The sequence below is a fragment of the Neopsephotus bourkii genome, unplaced genomic scaffold, assembly GCF_033783945.1.
Source record: "Neopsephotus bourkii isolate Nb327-2 ecotype Australia unplaced genomic scaffold, CSIRO-AGI_Nbou_v1 NB_52, whole genome shotgun sequence".
Taxonomy (NCBI): domain Eukaryota; kingdom Metazoa; phylum Chordata; class Aves; order Psittaciformes; family Psittacidae; genus Neopsephotus; species Neopsephotus bourkii.
The window spans coordinates 589,477-614,437 of record NW_026900569.1 but is presented as its reverse complement, the minus strand read 5'-3'; the positions used below and the strand labels follow the sequence as shown (position 1 = coordinate 614,437).

Genomic DNA, 24,961 nt, shown 5'->3' with positions numbered 1-24,961 from the left:
GTAGAAGGGACTGATAGCGAATTGGTTCCCTGATTCTCCTGCAGCTCAAGCGGAGCTGGTTGGTTTATAAACACTGTGTTTCTCTTATGGCCCCAGGCTGGTTTTAACCTTTTGACACCCCCAGAGATTCCCACAGTCCTCTGGGTTTTCCAGGATTGTTGGCAGCCATCCACAGTCACATTGCAGAGAGTTTTAGGAGCCTGAGAATGAATTACATCATGTCCTGCAGACTCAACTATGGTTATATTATTTGAATATTCCTTCATGCTTTCTGTATGAAGACAACTCACGTGTTTCGTAGACCAGATCTCCTACTTACACCCTGGGTTACAGAATCTTTGCAGCAGATGAGTAATAACAGCTGTGTGTTGGTGGCAAAGGAAGAGCCTCAAAAAGATAACCCAGTTACAGCAGGTTCCATGGTCAACACTTAGGTTATTCTCTGCAAACACATATCAGAGTTTGCCCCATTTTGGTGTAGTTAAAGAAAATCTCCCCAAAGCCTAAAACTTCAAACTGCAATCGCATTTTGTAAAACCATGAGCATCCAACCGCTATGCCAGCTTTCACAATGCATGAAACTACAGATTCCTTCCAGAACTGTGCACAAGCCCCTTCTAAGAAACCTGCAAAAGGTTTCTTAGGAACCAGCTTTCAAGGAAACAGCAAACCTGTGGCAAATTATTGCTACTGACCTAGATTGGAGAGTGGTGTAGAGGAAGGTTTCTGCATAGTCATCGGGCACTATTGCGTCAGCCTGTGTGCTTTTCCTGTCCACTCAGTCAGAGATGTGTGGAGATGTGCAAAGTCAGAGAGGTCATGCAGAACAGTGCCAGAAAACACAAGGGAAGGAAGGATGCTCTCTTATTCCAGACAGAATCTCATGTCAATGAGATGAAATCGTTTCTCTGAACATAGCATATTGTACTAACCTGGTGCTGTTAGTAAATACTGGTGCTGTTAGTAAATACTGAACAAATCCAGGTGTTTCGGTACAGGTTGTAAGTGAGCCCACCTCCACAGCTCTTATTGCTGTTCATTACATGCAGTCACAGAGGAAAGTGTTTGATTTCTTCTGCCTCAATGGGGTGGCTGGCAGCTGGAAGGTGAAGCATGTAGAATCAACTGTCTGCTGCTGTACTGCAAGATAGTGAACTCCTCTCACACTCAGCTTCCCATTGAACTGAGATTTAGTTGAGCTTTGGGATGCCCACCCTCTGAGTGAGCTTCTGTAGAAGGGTAAATCTTTTCCATGCTCAGTAATCCTATTTACTCTTCTTCTAATGACTTATTTCAGTTGCTTATGTTCACAGAGATACAATGTTTTCTCCTGGAACTATCATAGAATCATAGAATATGGGGTGATCCTGATGAAATAGTTCTGTTAATTAAGTTTAATTAACCCAACTCCTGAGGAGATAAAAGAGTAACAGAACTGTTTGTGTCAGAAAGTTAATTTATCTCACACTGGCTTCATTTCCAGTCTCCTACGGAAGCTTTACAGATGCTTTGTCATAGAACCCACAAGTTGAGATAGCAAGTGCTTTTTATAGAAAATCCTTTGTGAGATCTGATCGGGACATCAGAAATGCAATGGTTTTGCGCGTGTTCAACCGCTACTCTGGTGTGAATCCACATTCCTGTCACTGCAAAATGGAACTCTGGAAAAGATGCTCTGAGTTGTGCGAAGGTTTCCGGGTTTTGGTTGGCCACTGCTGCTGAATTGAGCCTAGGACAGACACGCTTCGCTCTGTGCAGTTTGCTCCCACATGGCCAAGAGGTACCTGAAGGTATTTTGTGATGATCTGAGCACTGACTGGAAGAACTCATTTATTGTTTCTGCTTTCCTTGATTTATTCTTATTTTCAAGCTCATGATAAACTTGGTGCCTTCAGCAGTGGCTGTACACAGAAAGGGAAGTACAGTGATGGCATAGTTTTATAACATGAGTGTAAGATGCTGCATCAACATTACCTGAATGGGACATTATCAATAGCGATAAGAGGAGCTGAAATAAGCCAATAATGATGATCATCCCACAAACACAAATCAGGGAAGGACGTGGCAGTCAAGAATGATGTAACTGATAAGTACATGAAGTATTCTTAAGAACAGTTAAGCACAACAAGTAGTTTGGGGTATTCTATATAATAAATTCAAACTAATTCAAATTACTGAAGACAGTCTGATGATCCTCAGACCTCTGTCAACCATGAGTGTAAAAATCAGACTTCCTTCTTCCAACCCTGTGGTAATTTGGAAGGCAGCTTTAGGCATGCTGGGACATAGGCAGTGGTGGGAAGGGACTGGGAACTCCTCATTCCCAGTGGTGGTGAGCTGATGATGCTCCATAGGCATCAAAGAGCAGCTGGTGGTTTCTGTGCCATCTATGCACAGTAAGTGCAGAGGGAATGGCAGTTCAGTTTTTACAAGTACTTATGGATTTATGTATGAGTATCTTCCATGAAATGAACCTTCAAACTCCAAGAAAGGAACTATCAGCACAAAGCCACAGATGCTGATGGAGTCCTTATAGACAAGGGTTTTACTTGGGCATTTTTTACAGGTCTGTAATAGCCTGGGATACAGATGACCTGAGAACATGTCCCACAGATGCGACTTCATCTTCTTCTTTTGTCTGTGTGGTGAATCATTTTACCACTTTATCCCTTATTACTAATAAGACCAAAGTTGAACACTCGGAAGGTTATCTCAAGGGCCTTTTCCTACCTAAATGATTCTATGATTCCTAAGCAAGAAAATCCTAACAGGAAGTTTGCTTGCGTGGCCATAAATTGATCTTCTTACATTGTGCTTTCAGACTTTCTTTAGTTATAGTTTGTATATTTTTCCCTATTAAAAGCTTCTTCACCCCCTGCTTTGCTCAGAGGTGACCTTTCTTGGGCTGCCGCAGTTGGCTTGTAGCATTTTCTCATGTTGCAAATCAACCTTAATAATCCTTCCAGGCAGGTGTTTTCCTACTTCATTTTGAGGGGTTTTATCAAGTAAAATTAAAACCAAAATCGCAGGTCTGGTGCCTTGTGGAGTCACAGGGACACCAACATGGTTACAGGCTCCGTGCACTGCACTATATAAGGCCATAGGGATTTCAGATGAAAGGTCATTTTCATGTTTTCAGTCTTACTAAGCAGCTTTTTTTAGTGAGTCCTATTTCAGAAACTACTGAACTGACGCCTTCAAGACAAGCTCCCACTCAGCAAGATGGAAAGAAAACCTGTGGCTGTGTGGGAGCTGGTGATGCAGCCCAGGACATGCAGCATCCCAGGAGCCCCAGCAGCGTTGCCTTGTGCAGGGTCCCCATCCCTCCCTGCTTGCAGCCATTCTTTGTGTCACAAACTATACTGGTTCTTTCATAGAACCATAGAATCCCAGCCTGGTTTGGGATGGAAGGGACCTTAAAGCTCCTCCAGCTCCAACCCCTGCCATGGGCAGGGACCCCTTCCACTGGAGCAGCTTGCTCCAAGCCCCTGTGTCCAACCTGGCCTTGAGTACTGCCAGGGATGGGGCAGCCACAGCTTCTCTGGGCACCCTGTGCCAGCGCCTCAGCACCCTCACAGGGAATTATTTTTTTCCATTTATCCATCTTTTTCATGGAAATCCCTAGAAAAAAGTCAAAGTACCTCTCTGAGAGGTAGCCTTCCTGCTTATAGGCAGCCTTCAGAGAAGGACAAAGATCTTTCAACCTATTTTTCCCTGGTTTTGTTTCAATTATAGGCATTCAACTATCCATTCCAGCTTTGTGCACTGATCAGTGTATGATGGATATCCCTTTTGCTTTAACACCTTCCTTTTCCTCACTGCTAGGAAAGAAGAAATCACATTTTTCTGTTTCAGGTGGCTAACTGAGAAGCAGTGTGAGTAATAGTGGAGAAACCACCATGGTTTCATCACAGCTCTCTTCTGTAGTTGGTCAAAACTGTGGGTGAAACTGAAAACAGAGGATCCTGAGATGTCAAAACCTAATCTTACCCCTCGGGACATGTTTCATCTTCCTATGTGGAGAGAGGCGATGACCAGCCCCACTCCAGCTACTGCATGGCTGCAGGCAGGACTTTGCCAGGCAGAAGGGTTTCCACCATCAGCAGTGTCTTGATGACAAAGATGCCAAGAGCCAGAGGTTAAAGAGCCCTGGATGAAGTTTGTGGAGCAAAGTGTCTCAAAGCCCCCTGCGGTTCCCCAGCAGCTGCAAGAGACCCTGCCTGGAAGTTTAATCACATCCTTTGGAAGCTTCTGACGTTTCCAGATCAGCTGAGAGGAGCATCAGTGTTTAGAATCGCTGTGCTGCTTTTAAACAAAGAGAAAAAGGGACCATTAATCTCTCACCCATTTCAAACAAACAGGACAGTGTTTGCTCTATGACTTCTCGAGTGCTTTCCCCACAGAGCTAAGGGGATGGCAGTAAGAAATCAAATACACGTCACAGTCAGGGTCAAAAAAAGAGGGAGATTTCAGATTTCTCTGAGGATTTCAGCCTGGTTTTCCCCACCTGGGCACTGAGGAATAGGTTTTCAGATCTCCTTTGATCACCTAATAAACCACTGCATTTTAATACTCCTCACCCTGGGGAAAGGAGAAGCAGGTTCAGGGAGTAAGTGTGTGATTTGAAAGGAGGCAGAGTCTTCATCACCATTAGCCAGAAGTGTCGCAGGCAGCACAGCATCATCTTTGCCTCGGTGCTGCTGGCTGGCAGCTCCAGCTGCTTCCGCTCTCCTCTTGTGCCTGAAGAGGGAACAGCCTGACCCAGCCTAGGAGCAGACCTCGAGGTCTCCGGAGTGCTTGAAAGCAGATGGGTTACATCCAAGAGGCGTTTTCAAAGCACTGATGTAAATGGAACTCAAAGCCACCTATGGAATTCTTAGCCCTGATTTTCACACCTGTATCCTCAGTCCCCAGTGCTGCAGCACTTCATTTGTTTCCCACCATCAAACCAGGGGCGTGTTTCTTCTTCTAGAATAGGAAAGTCTCAAAAGCCTGTGTCAACAGCTACATCATGATATTGATTTATATTTGTCTAAGCACAGAATAACAGAAATACTGCCTGGACTTCTCGGTACCTCAGCAGGGAAAGACCTAAATCCAGAAGTTACCTGGTTGTGTTTCAGCTTGCCTCTCCTAGAAAGTCCACCAAAATAATTCACTTTTTCCCCTCCTAGCTTTACCCAGGTTTCATTTCTCTAACCAACTTCCTCCTTTTAACCCCCCAGCCGTGATTGCAAACCCTGCTCAAGTCAGCCTGAAGCTGTGTCGCTAATTCCTCTGTTAAGTTAAAAGCTGACACCAAAACTTGTGTGACTGAGCATCATCCCATGGAATAATCTTGATAACTGCTGAGGACCGACAAATAGGAGGATAAATGAGCATAACTTTGAGGTTTCTCATGACTCCAGTGACTTCCACTGTCTCCTTTGGTGTCAAAGCTGATGTAGCAGCTCTCTGTACAGCGTTTGCAGAAGCAATTGCCATCGCTTCTGTAGGAGTCTCTAGTCTGGGATGTGTACCCTAAGGCAGTTCTAACACTGACACAGTAATTCCTGAGTGCCTGCAGCTTGGCTTTCACCCAGAACAGCGCTGTATTAGTGGGTGCAGATTTGCAGGTGGAAAGGCAGGTTTTGAAAGCACGAGAGCGGACTTTGGAGCCCTCTCAAAAGAGCTGCCTCGTTTCTAAGTCACTGAGTGGTGGTCCCAAGGCCACCATTTTCCTTGCCATTACACTCCCCAGCTGCTGCCTGACATTTTCACCAAATCCTTTTCCGGTGTTCCTGTGTTGAGAGCTAATGAGTTATCACTCGCTATTCACCTTCTTCTTGCCTCTCCTGACTGCAGAGCCCTTTCCACCACTCCTCTTCCTAGCATATCCGGCTCAGAAAGCTCCTCTGCTCCCCCATCTCCCCTGCGCCCCCTTGCACTCTGCGGTGCCCTTTCAGCGATGGAGCAATCCAACCTCAAACAGTATTTACGACACAGCCGTTACACACAATTTATCTTTATTGTACTCCAATCACTTCTAAACAATTCAGAATATTTTATTACCCTTTCCCACAACGGAGCTGATGCCATTGAGGATGGCCCACAGTGATGCTATCCTGAGTAAGACTCATAGAGAGCCCTTTGCTATTTTTAGTGATGTCGTTTCCAATGTGCATGTCTATGCTCACCAGCATTGAGGTTTCTGTGCCCTTTTCTTGCCCAGTCACTCATCGGTATGAGATCTACTTGGGCACCTCATACTCAGCTACAGAGAGTCCTTGGCATCACTTCATGTTTTCTCACATTACATCCACCTCCTTTTCCACAGAACATTAAGCAATTCAGGGTTTTTGCTCTGTTAATTCTGGCTTTAAACCCTGCTGATGACACATGCTCTTGTGAGTTATTGCTCTAAATTAATTGTTTCATGCAATGGCATTTTCCCTTTGAATTAAGTGTTCCAAATCCCTTATCACTGTGATTTTACTTACATCCTCTTTCTACACCTTCAGTTCTGTATCTACATTTTCAGACTAGGGTTCATTTTTATTACCTCCATTTTATCAGACTGTAAATTGTGTTTTGCTCCCTTGTGAGAAGCATTCTTTGATTCAAAATATTAATGAAAGATTTACTATTTCACAGCCACTTTTGCTGTTTCCTTGGTAAAGAGTGGTCTGTCCATGTGGCACAAGTGGACTGTGTGCTGATGCTCCAACAACACTTCAGAAGTTCCTGCCCCACTGATGTTTGGCTTTGATATTCTCACCTCTTTTATCCTTCCTTTTGAACAGCTTCCTAAATTCTTAACTGTGCTGTTATAAAAATTACATGACCTGTTCTATCTCTTAATTAAACCAACTCAAAGAAGCAGCTGGCACTTGGTCATAGTGAGAAGGCAAATGACACCAAAAGCCCTGATACATTAGCTTAAATAGCTGCTTGTCTGCACACAAATGCTTGTTTAAAAGATGCTCCGCTTCTGTACAAGCTATGTATATGAATAAAACATGTGGGATGATACATTGCAATAAGAAGTCATATAAAAGGCATTTCAGCCTGCGCCCTCAATGGGCTATTTCTGCAGCTCTTGGACTGCTACTGCTTTTACTGGCGTTGGCTCCATCCCCACTTCTGTGTCTGTCTGCACGAGCTGCTGACAGCAGATGGCAGCTTCCTCAAAACCAGAGGGGCAAGAGGGATTGCTATCAGAGAACGCAAAGCAGAAAGCTCATTGCCTTGCTCTGCCGCTGTTGACAAGGTCACATCCTTGATCAATGGCAGAACTGGGTCATGAGGGCATCCCTCTCCCCGCCTGGGCTGGGGAAGCAGAGTGCTTTGTTTCCTGTGCAGCGTTTGCAGCTGCAAAGGAGCGGGGCAGCTTTCGAAATGAAAGGATGAGCACTTCAGTGAATCACCAGCATGAGCGGTCTGCCTCTTTACAGCCAATGCACAGCTTCGGAACACCACAACGCTGGTGGTAACAGCAGCTCCGCCATCCATCCACTGCCTAACATTCATTCAGAGCTGGGGAGAAGGGAACAGGTAGTTTACCAGTTGATATAAAACCATTATACTCTGGTGAGTCCTCCATCCAAAAGCTGGGCCAGAATTGTTTCCTATGTGTAAGTTATCCTTTGAAATTCCACTGAAAGTTGAGATTTCCCATCAAAATACTGTGAAGAGGCGGCACTTCTGCATGTGCTCAGGTGTTGGCTTTGTCATTTGCTTGGTTGAGAGGTGTGGCTCATAAGCCACAAGCTGAATCACAATACCGGTGTTTCTCCATTATCCAAAGAGGTTTTGCTTAAGGAAAGTTCAAAGACCATGACAACGTATATTTGTGTTGATATATATATGTTGATATATATATTTATGTTGAGATATATATAAAGGGGTTGATGTTTACACCCAGTCTGGTGGAGGTGCAACTATTTCCTGCAGCAGATCTAATCCTTCCTGACCGCAGCACAAGTGTGATCAGAGCTTAATCTTGTTTGTTGACAGGATCCTTTTGGATTCAAGCTGTATGTCCCCTAAGCCAGAAGAGGTGAAGCTCAATATCTCATTTGCCTCATGTGATTTCAGCATAGCTGGTGTGAAGAGTTAGGAGATTAAACAAGTTCTGTCCAACTCTGGTATCTCTATTTGTTCTATAACAAATACGGATATAGCTGAGGGTCTGACAATGAATGGATGTTAACAGAAGCCAAACTAATAAACTAGGTCGTTATACCACTTCTAATCTAATGCCTGCTGGTTATTCTGTATCCTCAAAATGAAATAGCCTATTTTTCCTAGTTTGCATAGGCAATCAACTGATTTTTCCTGTCAATAGTGAAATAGAGGTTTTATCTCCAGCCTTTTCCTTACAGCCAGGAAGAATTTTGGCACTAAGGTCATTCATCTCAGCTAACAGTCATGTATAAGTTAATTTTGATTAAATTAATAATACATACTCAAAAATTGCACTTGGTAAATTGCTTCAGAGTCCAAGAATTGCAATTTGTGTGTGTGTATATATATGCATTTACCAGATTAAATGTCTTTAATGTGAAAGCTTAAGAGACAAAAACCATTTAATTAGTGCTATTACAGTATCACGTGGAGCCTTTGCTATGCCAAGTACCTAGAGTCACACATGAAGAGACAGCTTTTGCTACAGAAAGTTCTAAACACCTGAGTGCTGAGGGCACTAACAGGCTTTGATGGTCCTGACCAGCCTCACCTGGGCTCCTGCCCACACTGTTACCATAGACCCAGGAGCCTATTTAAGCTCAGTCCCAGGAGGCTTTATTTCTGCCCTGTGTTGCAGGAAGACTGATCTCCAGCTCAGTAACAGCTTGTGGCTGTGTGGCTCTGTTGATTTGGACCCCAACCTGTGGGTTGACATCTTGACCTTGGACTACTTCTGCTGTTTGTATCTAAGTGATGGTCTGGGCTCTGGTATGGCCCTCAGTTGTCACCCTGAGGCCTGCCCTGCTTGCTGTGCTGGAATACCATGGAACTGTGCCCTGAGTGGTGAGGTGAGATGTGTTATTGTGCTTGGCTCCTGGCTCCCCATGTCTTAGGGAGAAGTCAGCCCTCATGGCTCCCTGAGTGTAACTGAATGCTTGTCTGTAAGATAGATACACACTGACAGAAATAGAGTTTAGATGAGAGCTGCTAACATACCAAAATGCTGTGCAAGCTAAAATGGAAAACACAAAAGCTGAGGATGCTTTAAGTACTGTAGTGGTCAGAGGAAGTAAATGTTTCTACTGTCTTGAGGGAATATTTATCTTTGACTACAAAGGGTTGGCCTTATCCCTTCATTTAGCCAAAATATCTTCCTTTATGTTTCCAAGGTCAGGCAGATAGGGTGAGTGGCACCATACAGAGTGTTAGTATAGCTTTCAGCAGCAATTTGTACTGTTTTCTTGGTTATGAGGTACAAACCAGTTTATTGTAATGTCAGTCCTATTATTTCATCTTGATTTGGGCTGCACTGATCTGTGTGCTGTCCTTCCAGCATATGTCCTCCCCTTGTCTGGAATACACAATCTACCTTGCAGCCCTCGGTCAAAGGCCCGTATTCATCTGTGTGAGATTACTATTGGAATGTACACCAAGAACCTAATTATCTTCTTTTCCACAGGTAGAAAGCAAGCAAAATGTCTGAAGTGGAAGCTGATGCAGAAGCAGAAGATGGGAAAGGAACAAGCCCAGATTCCAAGGTAATGCATTGATCAGTGTTGCTGGCTTGAATACCTGCAAGTAACACGGAACATAGGAGCGAGCCCATCACCAGTGTCAGCGACTTAATGGGGCAAAGTGGGGGTTCCTTAATTAACGCCACCGACCCGCGGAGCCGCCGCTGTCCTTGGTGCTGGAGGCTTCTCTCTGGTCCTGGGTCCGGCCGCGATGGCCCCATCATTCCTCCCGGGAAACCACAGCGGGAAGGGCCTCGGGCTTCCTGGTCTTCCTGTAGGATATCCGGGTTGGGAGGGCTCAGGATCAGTTGGGCGAGAAGTGGAAGGCACTTGAGGAGCTTTACAGAAAAATAAATGATTCTTGCTCAGGTGCATTTTTGCATTGCGGGTCTGGAGAAACTATCTCAACTTCTATCAGTTGTACTGGAAAAGGACCTTAACCCCTTCCACAGCTATTTTATATATTGCTTCCTGCAAGCCTGTCAACTACGAAAATGGGGAAACTAGGGGAAATGGGTACAAACTGGAACACAAGAGGTTCCACTTAAATCTGAGAAGAAACTTCTTCTCAGTGAGGGTGACGGAACACTGGAATAGGCTGCCCAGGGAGGTTGTGGAATCTCCTCCTTTGGAGACATTCAAGACCCGCCTGGACACGTTCCTGTGTAACCTTATCTAGGTGTTCCTGCTCCGGCAGGGGGATTGGACTAGATGATCTTTTGAGGTCCCTTCCAATCTCTAACATACTGTGATACGACTTTAGAAAGTAAAAGCTAAGCAACGAGCTGAGATCCTCAGCTGGCCATTTTGTGCACCTGTACTGTGACATGTCAGAAGAAGGTAAAACAAATATCTCAGTTGCAGGAAAAGCCCTGGTGAGAGAGCTCACACGCTTCTAGCCACCGGGCAGTCAACACCAGAGGCTTTGCAGCTTTCATTGCTATCAGTATTGGTTATTAATAAGCCAGTGTCTCACTGAAACTTCCTCATGCTTTTAGACATGGCAAATTAGATGGTTGTGGTGGATAAGGAGTTGGGTGGATGGTCACAGTCCCAGAGCTGTAGACAGCAGCTCAATGTCTGGGTAGAGACCAGTGATATGTGTTGTTCCTCAGGAATAGATATTGGGACTGGTGGTGTTCAACCTCTTTGTCAGCAGTGTGGATGGTGTGATGGAGTGCACCCTCAGCAAGTTTGTCAACAACACTAAGCCTGTGTGGTGCAGATGATGTGCTGGAGGGAAAGGGTGCCATCCAGAGAGACCTTGAGAGGTGGGACTATGCAAACTTCATGAAGTTTAAGGCCAAGTGTGAGGGTGCAGAGGCTGGCAGAGGGTGCCCAGAGAAGCTGTGGCTGAACTATCCCTGGCAGTGTTCAAGGCCAGGTTGGACACAGGGGCTTGGAGCAAGCTGCTCCAGTGGAAGTGAACTGTTCTTGCCCCTGCCAAGGCAGTTCAAGCATCTTTGTGCTAAACATTAAAGGAAAGCTGAAATAGCATCCTGGATAGGTGTGGCCTTTACTTTGCAGATTGTTGCATTGATTCCCTCCATAAATGCTGAATGACACAAGGGAAGAACCTTAAAACCTCTAATTCTGCAATGAAACAAAGGGAAGGTGAGGTTATCAGGTTATCTTCATGAGGAACCCAAAGGGCAGACAGAGCTGCTACTGAAATGTGGGGGAGTGCTGAGTCACTCTGCATTGTGCTGCCATAGTGACTATTTACCAGCTGGTTGGGAACGAGGAGAGGCTGAGAAGCCTGGAATAAAAATCAGACAAGTTGCAGCTTGATATATATATATATATATATATATATTGCATATAACTTGAAAAGAATTAACAGAACAGTTAAGGTTTATTTTTACATTGGTGTTATTTGGGGCAAACAGATTACACTGGACTATTCAATAGGCACATAAATGTATTCAAGCAAGAAATAAGAAACCAATATTTCTTCTCTGCTAAACTACTGTTGTTGCACCTAATTGTGACAAGTTGGACCCACTTTGGATTTATTCACAGGGGGGTGCTGCGTTCACTATAACCCAGACTAAACTGTGAAAGATCAGAATAGGGGGTTTGTCTGGTAGTAATGGGGTTTGGGGTGAACTGGAAAATCTGATGTAGTTGAGAGAGGGGATATAAGCTCAGATTCCTTGCACAGTCTTTTCTGATGGTGTCCTTTGCTCTGGCTATTAGGAAGGTTGCTGTTGGCCTGTGGTTGTGGCTTAAATTTCTTGATAACCCAAGGTATACCCATTGCAGGAGACAGCTCTGTGGCATAGTAGTGATTTGGGGCATTTCTGTGACTCAAGGGATTCAAAGTGGCTTTTTACTGTGGAAAATTTCAGCATTGTGATGACAGGTATCTGTCACTGTGCTGCCCCTGAAGACATTTCCATTACCAGCCTCCCAGTTGATGGACATGAAGTGGGAGCACTTCAAGTGGCTGCTGTTGAGGTGTGAACAACTTCAGAAAAGGCTGTAATTTGGCTTTTTGGGAGCCAGCTGGGCCAAGCTTGCCTTGGGCTCTAGTGCACAGAGAACCAGAAAGCTATTGAAGGTTTTAAAGCCAAGGGTTAGAAGAAGGTTCATGAGAACTTCGCAGGGAGGCAGGAAGCTTGTGGTCACACACAGGAAGCCACTTGGCTTTTTTTAGTCTGCACAGAGTTGGGGGAGCTGCTGCAGGAGATGAGGTCAGGAAAGCTGCTCTTTGCAGAGGACAGACACCTTGTGGCTCCCTAAGGCAAGGGTATGATGGGCTGGGTGGTATTTGTTGTCAGTGGTCTTCATTCCTCTCTTAGATGGAGGAGAGGTGTTTTCGGGACCCATTTTGCAACTGTACATGCAAATCTGTTTGCTGTAAGCCTGTTCAGTGGAGTTGTGGGAGCTGGCACACTTCAACCAGTTTCCACTGGTTTCTCAGCTTCCTAGGGAAGTATTGTTTGGAAAGGTCCATCTCCTGAAAGACCAAGAGGTCCCATATCACTGGGACAACTTAATCAGTCCTATCAGTGAGCTTCAAGTATTGTCATTACCAGCTAACAGAGGTTTTCAGGAGCTCAGAGGCAGGGCTCAGCAGTTAACACTGGTGGTTCAAGGGGAAGCCTGAGTTTGCTTCAACACTGGTACCTGTGTAGCCTGCAGAAGACAAGGTGTTCTAACAGCTTTCCAACACAATTTGCTGCAGAGAGGAAGTGAAGAGTGGAGTAGAAACTGTTGTGCCTTATAATAGGCCAGATGAAAGCTCTTAAGTAAAATAGATTGTGCAGTATTTAATCTATAATCTATTTTACTCCTGAACAAAATGAGTTGCAGTAGATGTATTTGCCAAGTCCTATTTTATAGCTGTTTTATTTGATTTTATGGCATGAGCTTTAGCTGAAATCACAATTGCTGTAGAGGCATTTACTGTAAGAACTGTAGCCTGAGGAACCAGACACACTTGCCTCTGGTTCCCAGGTCACTTGTTATCACCCTTGAAGATGGTTTTCTGCCTTGAGACTACTGATCTTGGAAGCCAAATAGCCCTTGAGTAAAAAGAATGTGGTGACTTTCTAGCAGCTCTCAGGAGTGGGCAGTGGTGACCCTGGCACAAGTGACATCAGTTCTAGTCAGCTGCTGGTCCTCTGTGTACGGGAAAGCTTTTGAAGTCATTTTCATAGTGAATCAGAAGGAAACCATATTGGGAAGAGTCGTTTGCCATGAAATGGAAATTCATTTACACCAACTTCATTCTCACCTTTAAGAGCACCACAGGCTCTTCAAAGGAAGTATGTGTCCTGGGCAGCTGTAATCATACCTGAACCAGGGCTAATTCCTGCTACAGGCAGGGCATGGTTTGGGTATTTCTTGCTCTGTGCTCATGAAGAGTTAAGCAGCCCCACATGGCATCGTGGAGCTCTGCCTACTTTGCAGATCTGCCATGTTAGTCCCCCAAAAGGCTGGGGGGAAACGACACAGGGTATCTTTTACCTCTTGCCACTCTTGTGCTGCTTACCCACTGCACTGTGATGGCCAGAGGGATGCGAGTTGTGTTCTCATGTTGGTGCAGCCCTTCCAAAACCTTTTTTCTGCAAAGCCCTTCTTGTACCACGGACCTTGGAGATCAATTTTTCTACAACCGGCTTGTTGGAGGGAAGATGAAATATAAAGAACACAAACCTACTATTCCCCATTTAGCATCATAAATGGAGTTTGACTCCTTGCTTTAAGTACCCATTAGCTGCATTTTAGGGTGTTAAAGTAGCCAGAAGCAGTGCTGATGTGTCTGGCAGGCTCTGCCGATGGAGCTGCAGGTGTTTCGGCATCGCTGATGGGCGGGGGAGTTAGAACCGCTCCTGTGCGGGTCCCCTACAATCTACTGCAGGGGTACGGCTGCTTCCCCTGCCTTGCCCGGTGCTCTTGGCCGCTGCGGAGGGACGATGATGCTCCCGCACGGCTGCCCGCGATCGGCTGGAGCTGGAGAGCTCGGGAGGATGAGAAGGGGGTGAAGGAGAGGAGGAGGCGGGGAGGACAGGGGGTGCGCGGCTAAAAATACCGCCCTGCGCGGGGGGCGGGGGGGGGGGGTGCGCAGTGCGCGCGCCCGGGTGCGCAGTGCGCGCGGCGGCAACGGCGCCGCAGGGATGCTCGCCCCGCTCCTGGGCTCCGCTGGCTCCGGCTGGATGCTGCTGGGTGAGTGACGCCCCCCCCCCCCGAACCACCCCGGCACATGGGGTCTGAGCCCCCCCTTCCTCACCTCACCCCCAACCCCTGTGCGCGGGGATCGCTTCCAACCGGTCCCCTCCCCGCGTCCTCCCCCGGCCCTGCGCTAGAAAGGGGCATCGCCGGCTCTCCAGGATGGGAAAGGCAGAGATGGGAATGGGCTGATCCGCCGGCCTTGCTGCAGCGCGGTGCAGCGGGCGCTGCCGAGCGCGTTACATCATCCGCTCAGACCACCCTGCGGGGTTATTCCCTTGCTCCGTCCCTGGAAATCTGTAAGGGCACCTTTTGTCTGTAGTGAGATGTGAAATAGGGCAGCGGGCTCGGACGCGTGTGTGTGCTTGGGCCTCACTATGCCTGTGCATTGTACCGTGTGTGCTTGGGCATCACTGGGCAGAGGGTGATTGTGATTCCGGCTGTTTCGTGGGCAGGAGGTAACGGTTCAGTGTGTCTGGATTAGAGAACTGGTGTGAGTCTGACATGCGAGGTTTCTGTGAGGTGTGTAAAGGTTTAGCTTAATGTGGACTGCTGCACTGATTCGAGTCATATAGAATCATACAGCATGGTTTGTGTTGGAAGGGACCTTCAAGCTCACCCAGTTCCAAGCCCCTGCCACGGGAAGGGATACCTTCTGCTACACCAGGCTGCCCCAATCCTTTGAATCTGCATGTAGTGCCTTTCCTAAGGAAAAGTAATGCTAGTGTCTCTGCTGTTTTCCACTTTACCCATCAAACATCTTTCCTCTAGGCAGGCACACTTCCAAGGGGAAAAAGAACAAAGGGGAAAAACGATTTTAAAAGACAGCACCTTTGCATCATTAGGTGAATGACTGATATTTTTTTTTGCCCAATGAGAACCAACCATTAGAATAATCTCCCCAGAGAAGTGGTGGATTCCCAAACGCTGGACACTTCCAAGATCTGGCTGGGCAGGGCGCTGGGATATCTAGGTGCAGCACATGCTAGGTGATGCTTTGCAAAGAAAGGCTGGACCAGGTGATCCTTGAGGTCCCTTCCAACCTGGTGTTCTAGGATTCCGTGGAATATTCAGGGCAGGAGAACCAAGAATGGAAAACATTGTCTTTATTTAATCTCACACCTACCTGATATTTGTGGTTATGAAAAGGAGTGTTTCATACTGAAACAAATGGGGACCTTAAATCACTGCCCTGAATTTTGTGTCTGAAAATATCCTGGTGGCTCCCATCAGGGTCAGCGGGCTTCAGCTGCTGGGATCAGCAGCTTGGATCAGCTGCTTCTGAGCTGTAGCAAAACTCACGCTGTGCAAATATGGCCCAGAGGGAATCACATGGGTGAGTCAGGAAGCAGGACTTGGCTCCAAGGCTGCAGGCAAGTGTTTGTTACTGTATTTTGGGCTCCAAGGCCCCAGGGATGGCCCTGAGCTGTGTTACTGGATGAACCAGACTTGCTTATGACAACAGGAGAAGAACCAGCCCACAGGGATCAGGTCTCATGTGCAAGCTCCTGCTCTTGGGCTTCTGCATCCCCCCTGTGGTATTGATCCCTGTGCCTCCCATCTCTGTGTTTATTCTGCTGTCTCCAAACCCATCTCCCTTGTGAGTCCCACTACCCCAAAGCACGTGTCTGCTCAGGTGCAGCTCCGACTCGTGGCCTCCCTTAATGTCACACTCATTCTTCCCTGTGCGGGTGGTGAGACCCTGGCACAGGTTATAAGGGCTTTGACTGGCTGAGAGTGGGTCTATAATGTTCAACTCAATGAAACAGCGGCAGAAGTCGGAGAAAGAAAAAGCTGATTTCCTAATGTGCAGAGTTGGGTGGTCTGATGGATGCACAGTGGTTTAGTTAAATAAAACTTAACACATTCCCTTGGGGATCTGCACATTGGGCTGGTTTGGTTGAAGTAGGAGGAGGTCACAGTTCACCCCTTGGTCCTGTCCCCTTGAGTAGAAGTAGGAACCCCAGAGACTTCTCAGGACTTCTCTTCCACCCTCATTTTGTGTCAGTCCTGCCTGGCAGGGAGGAAGAAATGGGTTTGCTCTCCTGGCAGTGGTTGGGAGCACTTGTGCGAGAAGGGAATTCTGCCACCCCAGTGTCCCTTCTCCCCACCAGGACACCTCCAAACGCTTCTCAGTGCGGGAGGTTCATCTGGTGTTCCAATGGACTCCTGCAGCCCTGCTCCTGGCTCTTGTGCTGTGACACAGGAGTCCTTGAGGATGCTCTGGAGAAGAAACATTTCCTGCTGTGCTTTGAGTGTGAAGCACCGCAGGCGCCCAGGGCTGCTCAGCCCGTGGAGGGCTGGCTGCTGCACAAGAGGCGAAGCTGGGTTATTTGAGGTATAGTTAGTCACTTTTATTCTCCATCCCTCTATTACTGCTCCATTTGAACAGTTGCTAGATAGCAGCAAAAGGAAAGAGTAAATGTATTTGGATTTCCCAGCCTGCTTGCAGGCAAAGACAGCGCATAGCAGGCTTCCTCTGCTGCTCTGGACTAATCTAGACATTGATTTGATTCTTGCCTCCACACTACTATGGATATTACAAATATATTCAAGTAATGAAAAGAGGAAGAGAGCTTTGAAGACAGATGGTAAACTGCATTAACTGAATACCCACAGGAATAGGAAAGCTGACTTGGGAGCAAGCCAGGAACAAAGAAATACAGCATTACATCAGGGAGGCTCTAACTGCCCTTGTTTTGACGTCACCAAACGCTGCAGAGCACCACAGGGTTCAAACCTTCCCTTGTTAGTACATTTCTGAGAGCTCTTTGAGAGCAATACCAGCATCTTCCTCCTTCATCACTGCGTGGTGGCAGTCAGTACCTGAATAACTGCGAGCTAACTGGAGGCATGCCAGGGTGAGGCTGAAAGAGTGAGGGTAGCGTTTGCCTCTTGATGGATGCATCCAGGGCAGCTCTTTCCTTTCTTTGTTAGATGATTTCTTCATACAAACCCAAACAAACCAGTCGACTTAATCACCCTCCTCCTGACCAGAAATGATCAGGAGAGAAGAACATCTATTAATACATTTCTTTATTTTTAAGTGCTCTGCATGTGTTCTTCAGTGATGGATCAATACGAGTAATGAGTTTCCTCCATCACTGCTATTTCTGTCTCCTGTGCTATCATGCCAAGCCAAAAGCAGGTCCTTGGCAGTGGAGTCCATCTGTCCCTGCTGCCATCCCTGCAGGGCTGTGGGTACCAGAAGGGCACCTGAATTACTCAGTTCCAGCAGCTTTTCAGTATTATCCCCTCTGGGAAGGTACTGGTATCCAAACTGCTTTGTCCTCTCCCTCTGAACAGGAGGGCTTGTGAACTCAGATCCCCTCTTACCCTAGAAACGAGTGTACTGAGGTGTGTCAGAGAGCACGTGGCTTTCAAATATGGATTAATGTGGAACAATCTATCTCTAAAATCCATGAAACCCCAGTGGGAGCCCTCGTACTCCTTCCTGCACCTTCTTGTACCTTGCTGTGAGCTGTGCCGGGCTCTTCAGGAGCTTTTCTTCCCAGATGTGCTGGTTCAGTCTTTGCAAACCCTGTTTTGGAGACTCCGAGGAACTTGTTGTACAGCTCGATACAGGTGAATGTTCTGCTGGGCTGGGGTTGATTGTTGCACTGTGCTACCAGCGCTTATTGAAGACAACCTATTTACTGTGTTGAGTCCTCCTTAGACCATAAACACTTCAAGGTGATCTGAGGGAGAGGAGGGAGCAGGCCTGAGGCTGTGCCTGATTCGGCTTCTTCCTTATGCTCTGTGTATAGAATCACAGAGTGGTTCGGGTTGGAAGGGACCTTAAAGCTCACCCAGTTCCAATCCCTGCCATGGGCAGGAACACCTTCCATTAGAGCAGCGTGCTCAAATAGATTAAGTATTTTACCATTCTACTGAAGACTCTGCTAAGGAAAACTTGGTGCCTGGTGGTGAGAAAGGGTGAGACTGAGAGGAGCAGGGATTTTTAGTCAAGGAAAGAGTTTTAAAGCCACAGGGGTAGTTCAGGGTCCCGGTGTTGATCCCCATGCTCCCTCCTTTGTGCTCTCCTTGGGCATGATGTAGCCACAATGTGTAGCAGGTGCTTTGGAAAAGTAGGGCTAAAAACGCGGCGTGGGCTCAGTTCAGGCGGGTTTTGGTAAGACCCTGCAGTGATTTCCCCACAAACCTCAGAGGTTGCACTCGCTGTCCCCAAAGCTCCCTCGTGTGCTACACAAGGTGCTTTTCTGTCTTCCGTGCTCTGTGGTACACCACTGTCCAAAACGTGGAAAGAAGATGAATCCAACCACCTCGTCCAAGTCATTTTCTTTTGCGCCACAGGAAGAAAGAGTCACTTGTTAAAAATGAAAAGTGTCACCCGGTGGAAATCACCATCTCGTCAGGAAAGCCCCAACCAAGGGAGGAAAAGTCTTTATATTTAGAGCTGTGTACTACGGTGCGGCAAGGCTGCAGCTCACATTTCCATTTGCTCAACGGTGTGGCCGCTGTGGTGTAGATACAATCTCGGGAACACCGCGTGTAAACTGCAGTGAGCAGTTTCCACCTTACAACTGCACAGTAGTGCTGCAAAATCAGCGTCGGAGGAGGTGGCCGCTGTGATCACTGAGGTCAAGTGTGTCTCTTGGTCCAGGGAGCAGCGACTCCTGTCGATGGGAATGCTGCACCAGTGGTCAGATGATCCAGAGAAATAACAACCCCAGCGAAGCAACTTTATCCTCTGTTCTCTGTGGCAGAGGTGGTCACCTGGATAAACCCATCTTCTAGTGGCCAAACTCCAATACAGTGTTCACTGCTCCTGCAGGTTTTGGTGGTGGTAGGAAGGATGGGAGGCATAATGACAGTCTTCCAATGCCTAAAGGGGCTGCAGGAAACCTGGAGAGGGGCTTGGGACAAGGGCCTGTAGGGACAGGCCAAGGGGAATGGCTTGAACCTGCCAGAGGGGAGACTGAGCTGAGCTCTTAGGCAGAAGCTCTTCCCTGTGAGGGTGCTGAGGCGCTGGCACAGGGTGCCCAGAGAAGCTGTGGCTGCCCCATCCCTGGCAGTGCTCAAGGCCAGGTTGGACACAGGGGCTTGGAGCAAGCTGCTCCAGGGGAAGCGGTCCCTGCCCGTGGCTTTAAGGTCCCTTCCAACCCAAACCAGGCTGGGGTTCCCTGATGATGTTAGAATCCCTCTTGAATGTATTTCGCTTGGTATCTCCAGTGCAGCTCAGTTTTAGGTAAAACCACTCTCCAGCGCTCCAAATGACCTAATTAAGGCTTTGTTTCCCCTCCCCCCCGACTGTTCCCGCATCCTCTCCGACCCCCGGCTGGGCGCAGCCTGCTCGGGAGAGGCCACCCCAACCCCGATACCCTCTGGACCTTGCAGAAGGGACGGAACCCACGGTGCCGTGCGGGTCCTCGCACCCCTCGGGGAGCAGCCCCAGGGACCTGCCCCCTCTCCGCGAGCCCTGGTTTTATTGTGCCTGAAAGGGGGGTTTTGTGCAGCCTCCCCCCGGGCCGGGCAAATCCCGGCAGCTGAGAGGCTGCTGAGGGTGGTGTGATGCTCTGACCTGCCAACAACAATTCAGCGCTGTGTTTCCTCTCGGAAAAGGCACTTGCATATCCTCTATTCGCCTTATTTGCTTAAATACATTTGAAAAGGCAAAAGCTCTGGGTCATTGAGACTGAAGAATGGGCTGTCTGAGGGCTTTCCCCCCTTTAACCCTTTGAAACCTTGCTCCAGCGTCTTAACGCGTCTTACAATGGCCAGAAAGGGGGGTTTAAAGGCTGCTTTTGCAGGAGGGAATGGGGCTGGAGAGGGAGGAGGCAGCAGGAAGGTGTCTCTATCTCCGAGCTGCAAACTCGCTCATGTGCAGCAGAGATTTGGGGAGAGTTTGCAGAATGTAGCACGGACAGGAACGTCTTCATGGAGGCTTGAGAACCGCCGGGAAATAAGAGAGCAAAAGCCGGTTCGAGCAGTGCCAGGCACAGGGAGCTGCAGGGTGTGAAAGCGGAAGGTGGAAGCGACGAGGAACCAAAATACAAACACGCGGTTGCTTCTTTAGTTAACAAAATAAACACGGATCCGGAAACAAACCGGGTGTTTAAAAACATCCAGACAGCGTAACCACTGCTTGTTGCTGTCCGGGGAAAAGGAAGTGTCAGTGATCGCACTCTCAGTGTTCAATACTGAAGCGCATGAGCATCCCTTACCAACAGGAGCCTGAGAGAAGAGCTCTTACGAATAAACACAGCACAGCAATTTGGTTTCAATCCCGTAATTCATCCAAATCGGTATTCCCGCATCCCTTCGAAGCTCCATGATGAGCACGGCCGTGTTCTATCTGTGGCTCCAGGCACTGTAGCCCTGGGGCTGCTGAAGTGGTCTCCTGAGGACAAAGTTTCTGCCAAGCTGTGGCTTCTGAGGGACAAAGGGCAGGAATCTGAGCTGGTGAATGTTGCTGAGGTCCCATTAAGCCAGCACTGTGATGCTGATTTACACCTGCGGACCATTTAGGCCAGTTCTACCCTGGTGATTTGATGAATGAAAGGCTGATTGCTGCATACCCACATGAGAGCCAAAGCAGTGATGTTTGCCTGAGATCTCATTACATTCTCTTCATTCGTGAAGTGTTCTTGGAGAATTCTGCTTTGTGCACGGTGCAGCAAGTACAATTTAGGACAGGGGAGAAGGGAACTTTATTAACCATGGCAATAGCGAGAGCGTTCGGACAGCATCTCCCCCTGTGCTCAGCCAAGTGATTGTGGAGATCCAGCCTATACATGGTGTCAGACAAAGAAGAGGTGAGGAGAACAGTAACTTCCCCATGCCCAGAGCAGGCATCCACCCTTGGACCCCTCAAGTGCCCCAGTTCTGAGAAGGACTCAGCAGTTACTCTGATATGGTGAGGAGGCTCCTGGTGCCGCACGCCCTGTTATCTCTGCTCAGAGGTGGGGAGCTGGAAGCAAGCGGCCTGCTGGCTCTCAGCTGAAAGGAATGTCCTTTCAGTTAAGAGAAAGGTCTCAGGCTGAGCTCTCAGATCTCAAATATTGGTAATTTTACTGCCACAAATGAACCACAGAGTTTTTGTTTTGTTATTGTCAGTGTAAATTAACAGAAAGGAAAAGGTTTGGCTCAAATGCCAGTTTTTTTCTTTGCTTTTAATGTGTGTAGCAATAAAATCATGGAATAGTTACGGTGGGAAGGGACCTTCAAGATCAGAAGATATATATATATAGATATATATATATGGATGATGTTGGCAGTAGTTTTCCTCTTACTGTTTTACTGGTTCAGATGATTTACATTTGTTCTACTCAAGCTGTGAAGTTTCTAATCTAGGACTGGCAACGCAGGCTTGCTAAGTGTCAGAAACTTCATTTTATGGTGATTTTTCTCCCCCAAACCCGCCCCATGAAGTGATGCTGTCTTTCATTCTCCACTGAGTCCTCGCAGGAAGGCTGTATGCAGTTCCACATCCAGAACCCTCCCCTCGAGCTGTAAAGCTCCGGGGACGTGTCAAACCCATGCAATATTCAGCATCAGAAGGGATGAGCTTTGCTCATCGCAGAGCAAGGCTCCCACGGCCGGATGATGCGGAGCGTCCGGTGCCTCAAGGGTTACCGGGGCACCGCTGCTAATGCCGCTTAAGCTGATCTTAGCCGAGCTTAACTTCTTTCAGCAGTTTGCAGATGGGAAGGGGGTGGGCCGGCCTGCAGTCAGCAGTTCTTCACCAAGGACACAACGCCAGCCATGAGCTGACGGCGGGCAGGGGCAGAGCAGGGAACCGGCTTCCCCGAGCCGGTAAGTGCGCGCTTGGGTTGAATGTTTAAGTCTCAAAGTGTCGGTGCGGGACCCGGGGTTCGCCCAGCCCCGGCTCAGCCGCTGTTGGGCTCCGGGGGGCCGGGTAAAGCCCCCTCAATCCCCCACAGTAAGGGATGCGGGGACCCCTCTGTGCAGAGCTGCGGGAGGGGGGGCTAGGTGCGGTTCCGGGGTCGCGATGCTGCGGGTGAAGCTGCAGCACCAGGGAGTTTGTGGCTCTTGCAGTTTCCTTTTGTTTCCGATCTTAGAGGCGGGGAGAGCCCCAGCGCGGCTCTGGATGGTGATGGCAGCGGCCCCTGTCCCGCATGGGCTGGGGAGCTCCATCCCCAGGGGTACACCCCGAGGCCTGGGGACCCCGGGTACCGGCAGCTCTGCCCGCACAGCCGGGACAGGGGCAGTTGGATGCAGCGGTGGAGGCTGGTCCCTGGAGCCAGGAGGGCTCTGCTGGCTGGGGCTTTGTTGTCCCAAGCTCCCGGCCCCACGTGTAAGGGCTTGTTTCCGATCGCAGGAGCTCTGCAGAGACCTGAAAACTCGTTTATTTGCGGTTGAGCTGCAGACCTGGGTCAGGTTCTGGAGCCCACAATGTAAGAAGGATGTGGACCTGTTGGAGAGAGTCCAGAGGCCACGGAGATGCTGTGAGGGCTGGAGCAGCTCTGCTCTGGAGCCAGGCTGAGAGAGCTGGGCTGGGGCAGCCTGGAGAAGAGAAGGCTCCTGAAGGGGAGACCTTAGAGCAGCTCCAGTGCCTAAAGGGGCTGCAGGAAACCTGGAGAGGGGCTTGGGACAAGGGCCTGTAGGGACAGGCCAAGGGGAATGGCTTGAACCTGCCCGAGGGGAGACTGAGCTGAGCTCTTAGGCAGAAGCTCTTCCCTGTGAGGGTGCTGAGGCGCTGGCACAGGGTGCCCAGAGAAGCACGATTCTCCGACACCCCGCTGGTTTCTAGGCTTCCTGTATGTTGAGTTTCAACCACCCAGACTTTGAGGTGGGCTCTCAGTGATGGATGTCACTGCTGTGCGATCTCTGGTGCTGGTGGCTGACCTGTGCCCCTGCCAAAGCTACGCTGTGGTAGCAGGTCATATGTGTTAAATGTACCAAGTGATGTGGTTCCTGACCAAGCGGTGTGGGTTCACACCTTCAACCACATAACCACGTGTGTGCTTCATCCATGTGGGAAGAGCCTGCTGGTGCATGGGGTGCCAGCACCAATGGTGGTGTGTCCTGGTGTTAGGCACAGAGTGTGGAAACCTCTGTAGGCCTCAAATGCCTGCTGTGGATATGGAGTGTGGCTTCTTGCTTCCCATGCTGCATTAGTGTGTGCCAGTCCTTGGTGCATCCCATCCTTTGGCATGCTGATACCGGTTGTGCTGGGGATGTGGAAAGGATGCTTTCAGGGGGTTCAGAGATGCTCCTGGAGGTTCCTGGAGCTGTATGGCCTGGGCATTGAGTACACCCCCCAAGGCAACTGTACACCTGCATGGCCTCCTTGGGAAGACTTCTGCACCCATCAGTGTGGTTATTTGCTGTTATCAGGGAGGTGAGAGCGGTCCCTGATGCAGTGACTGTTTCTGCAGCCATCAGCCTGGTTTTCACGTGCACCACAGGAACACAAAGCCCTGTTCCTTTAACAGCACCGTGATGTTTCCTGCACAGAAAACACACGGAGATTATTCCAAGCAGCTCTGGCTGGCTGCGGGCACCGTGTTTCGGTGGCACCACACTGCTGGCAGTGGGCAAGGCTCTGTGCTGGGCTTCTGCTGCCTGCCCCCTCTGCCTGGAGCCCACCTGCAGCACAGAGAGGGAGCTGCTCTCCTTCGGTCCTTCAGCAGACCTGCCCCTTATCTTTCCTTGCCCCTTACTGCACTGCTTGATAAACCTCAATCAAAGCCTTCCTCATCAGCTGCTAATTTGTTCTGGAACAAAGCCTGGGCCTGGTTTTAGTGGTCACATCGTGTGTGCACAGAGTGTGGATAAACCTCTGCTCCCTCCATGTGCACTTACACCTTTGGGGTCCCCTCACTCCTTCCCATCTGCGTGGACAGGGTCCTTCAGAGCAGCACTGCAAGTCGCAAGGCACTTGATTGGTAATTAACCTGGTCTAATTATAGCTGGCTTATGTGAGGGATGCGACTGTATCTACTGTAGTTAGATCATGGCACTGCTGTTACTTTGTTTAAGCTCCATTTTCAATGTCATTTTCCAGGTTCAGATTCCAGTGTGACCACCATAACACTTGATGGGCTCACAGCTGGCAGAGGGGCTTTTAGCCTGCTCACTCTATGGCTCTGCTTTTACTGCGCTGTCAGGTCCCTCTGTTTTGGAGCTCTTCAAGCTTCATGTTGGCTTATAGAGAATTGCTTCTTATAATAAAGACAATGCTTAGCTGTTATATGGTACAAGCTAGCAGGTCTCAGCCTTTGTCTACATCTGCGGTAGGATACTGCATGGGCAGCATTCTGCAGACAGCAATGGGATGGATTTCCATCCTCTTCATGGCTGCAGGCAATGCCAGCTGCAGTTTGTCCTGCTCAGCCCTGCTGCAGACACTTCCTGTGTGAGTGTTGTTATTACAGGACATCACATGAAATTGAGATCTGATCAAGGAAGAGTTTCAGTCCAGTTTGAGCCCTTTGTGAACCAGCATGGGCGAATGCATGGCTGGGAAGTGGTGTACAAAACATTCCTTCTTTCCTATCCTCTGCAGCGCTAGCTCTCAGCGTGCCATTGTGCATCTCTTAAGCATTATGGAAGGTGTGTTACAAGCTTGTTTAGGTTTCTATGTCACTTGTGGTGATGCATTCCCAGGGCTTGCCTGA

General features: G+C 48.5%; 1 protein-coding gene across 4 annotated transcripts in view; it reads left to right on the top strand.

Moving 5' to 3' along the window:
* Window positions 1–14,194: 14,194 nt before the first annotated feature.
* ACSL6 (acyl-CoA synthetase long chain family member 6) overlaps window positions 14,195–24,961 on the top strand; it is a 44,318-nt gene continuing 33,551 nt past the window's right edge. Inside the window, exon 1 of one of the 4 annotated variants that reach the window (XM_061347996.1) lies at window positions 14,195–14,354. In XM_061347996.1, coding sequence (XP_061203980.1) covers window positions 14,306–14,354 — 49 coding nt within the window. In that variant the 5' untranslated portion in view covers window positions 14,195–14,305. Of the gene's footprint in view, window positions 14,355–21,579; window positions 22,134–24,961 lie in introns of those variants that run through there. The other 3 variants (XM_061347987.1, XM_061348022.1, XM_061348013.1) reach the window with 3 other exon arrangements.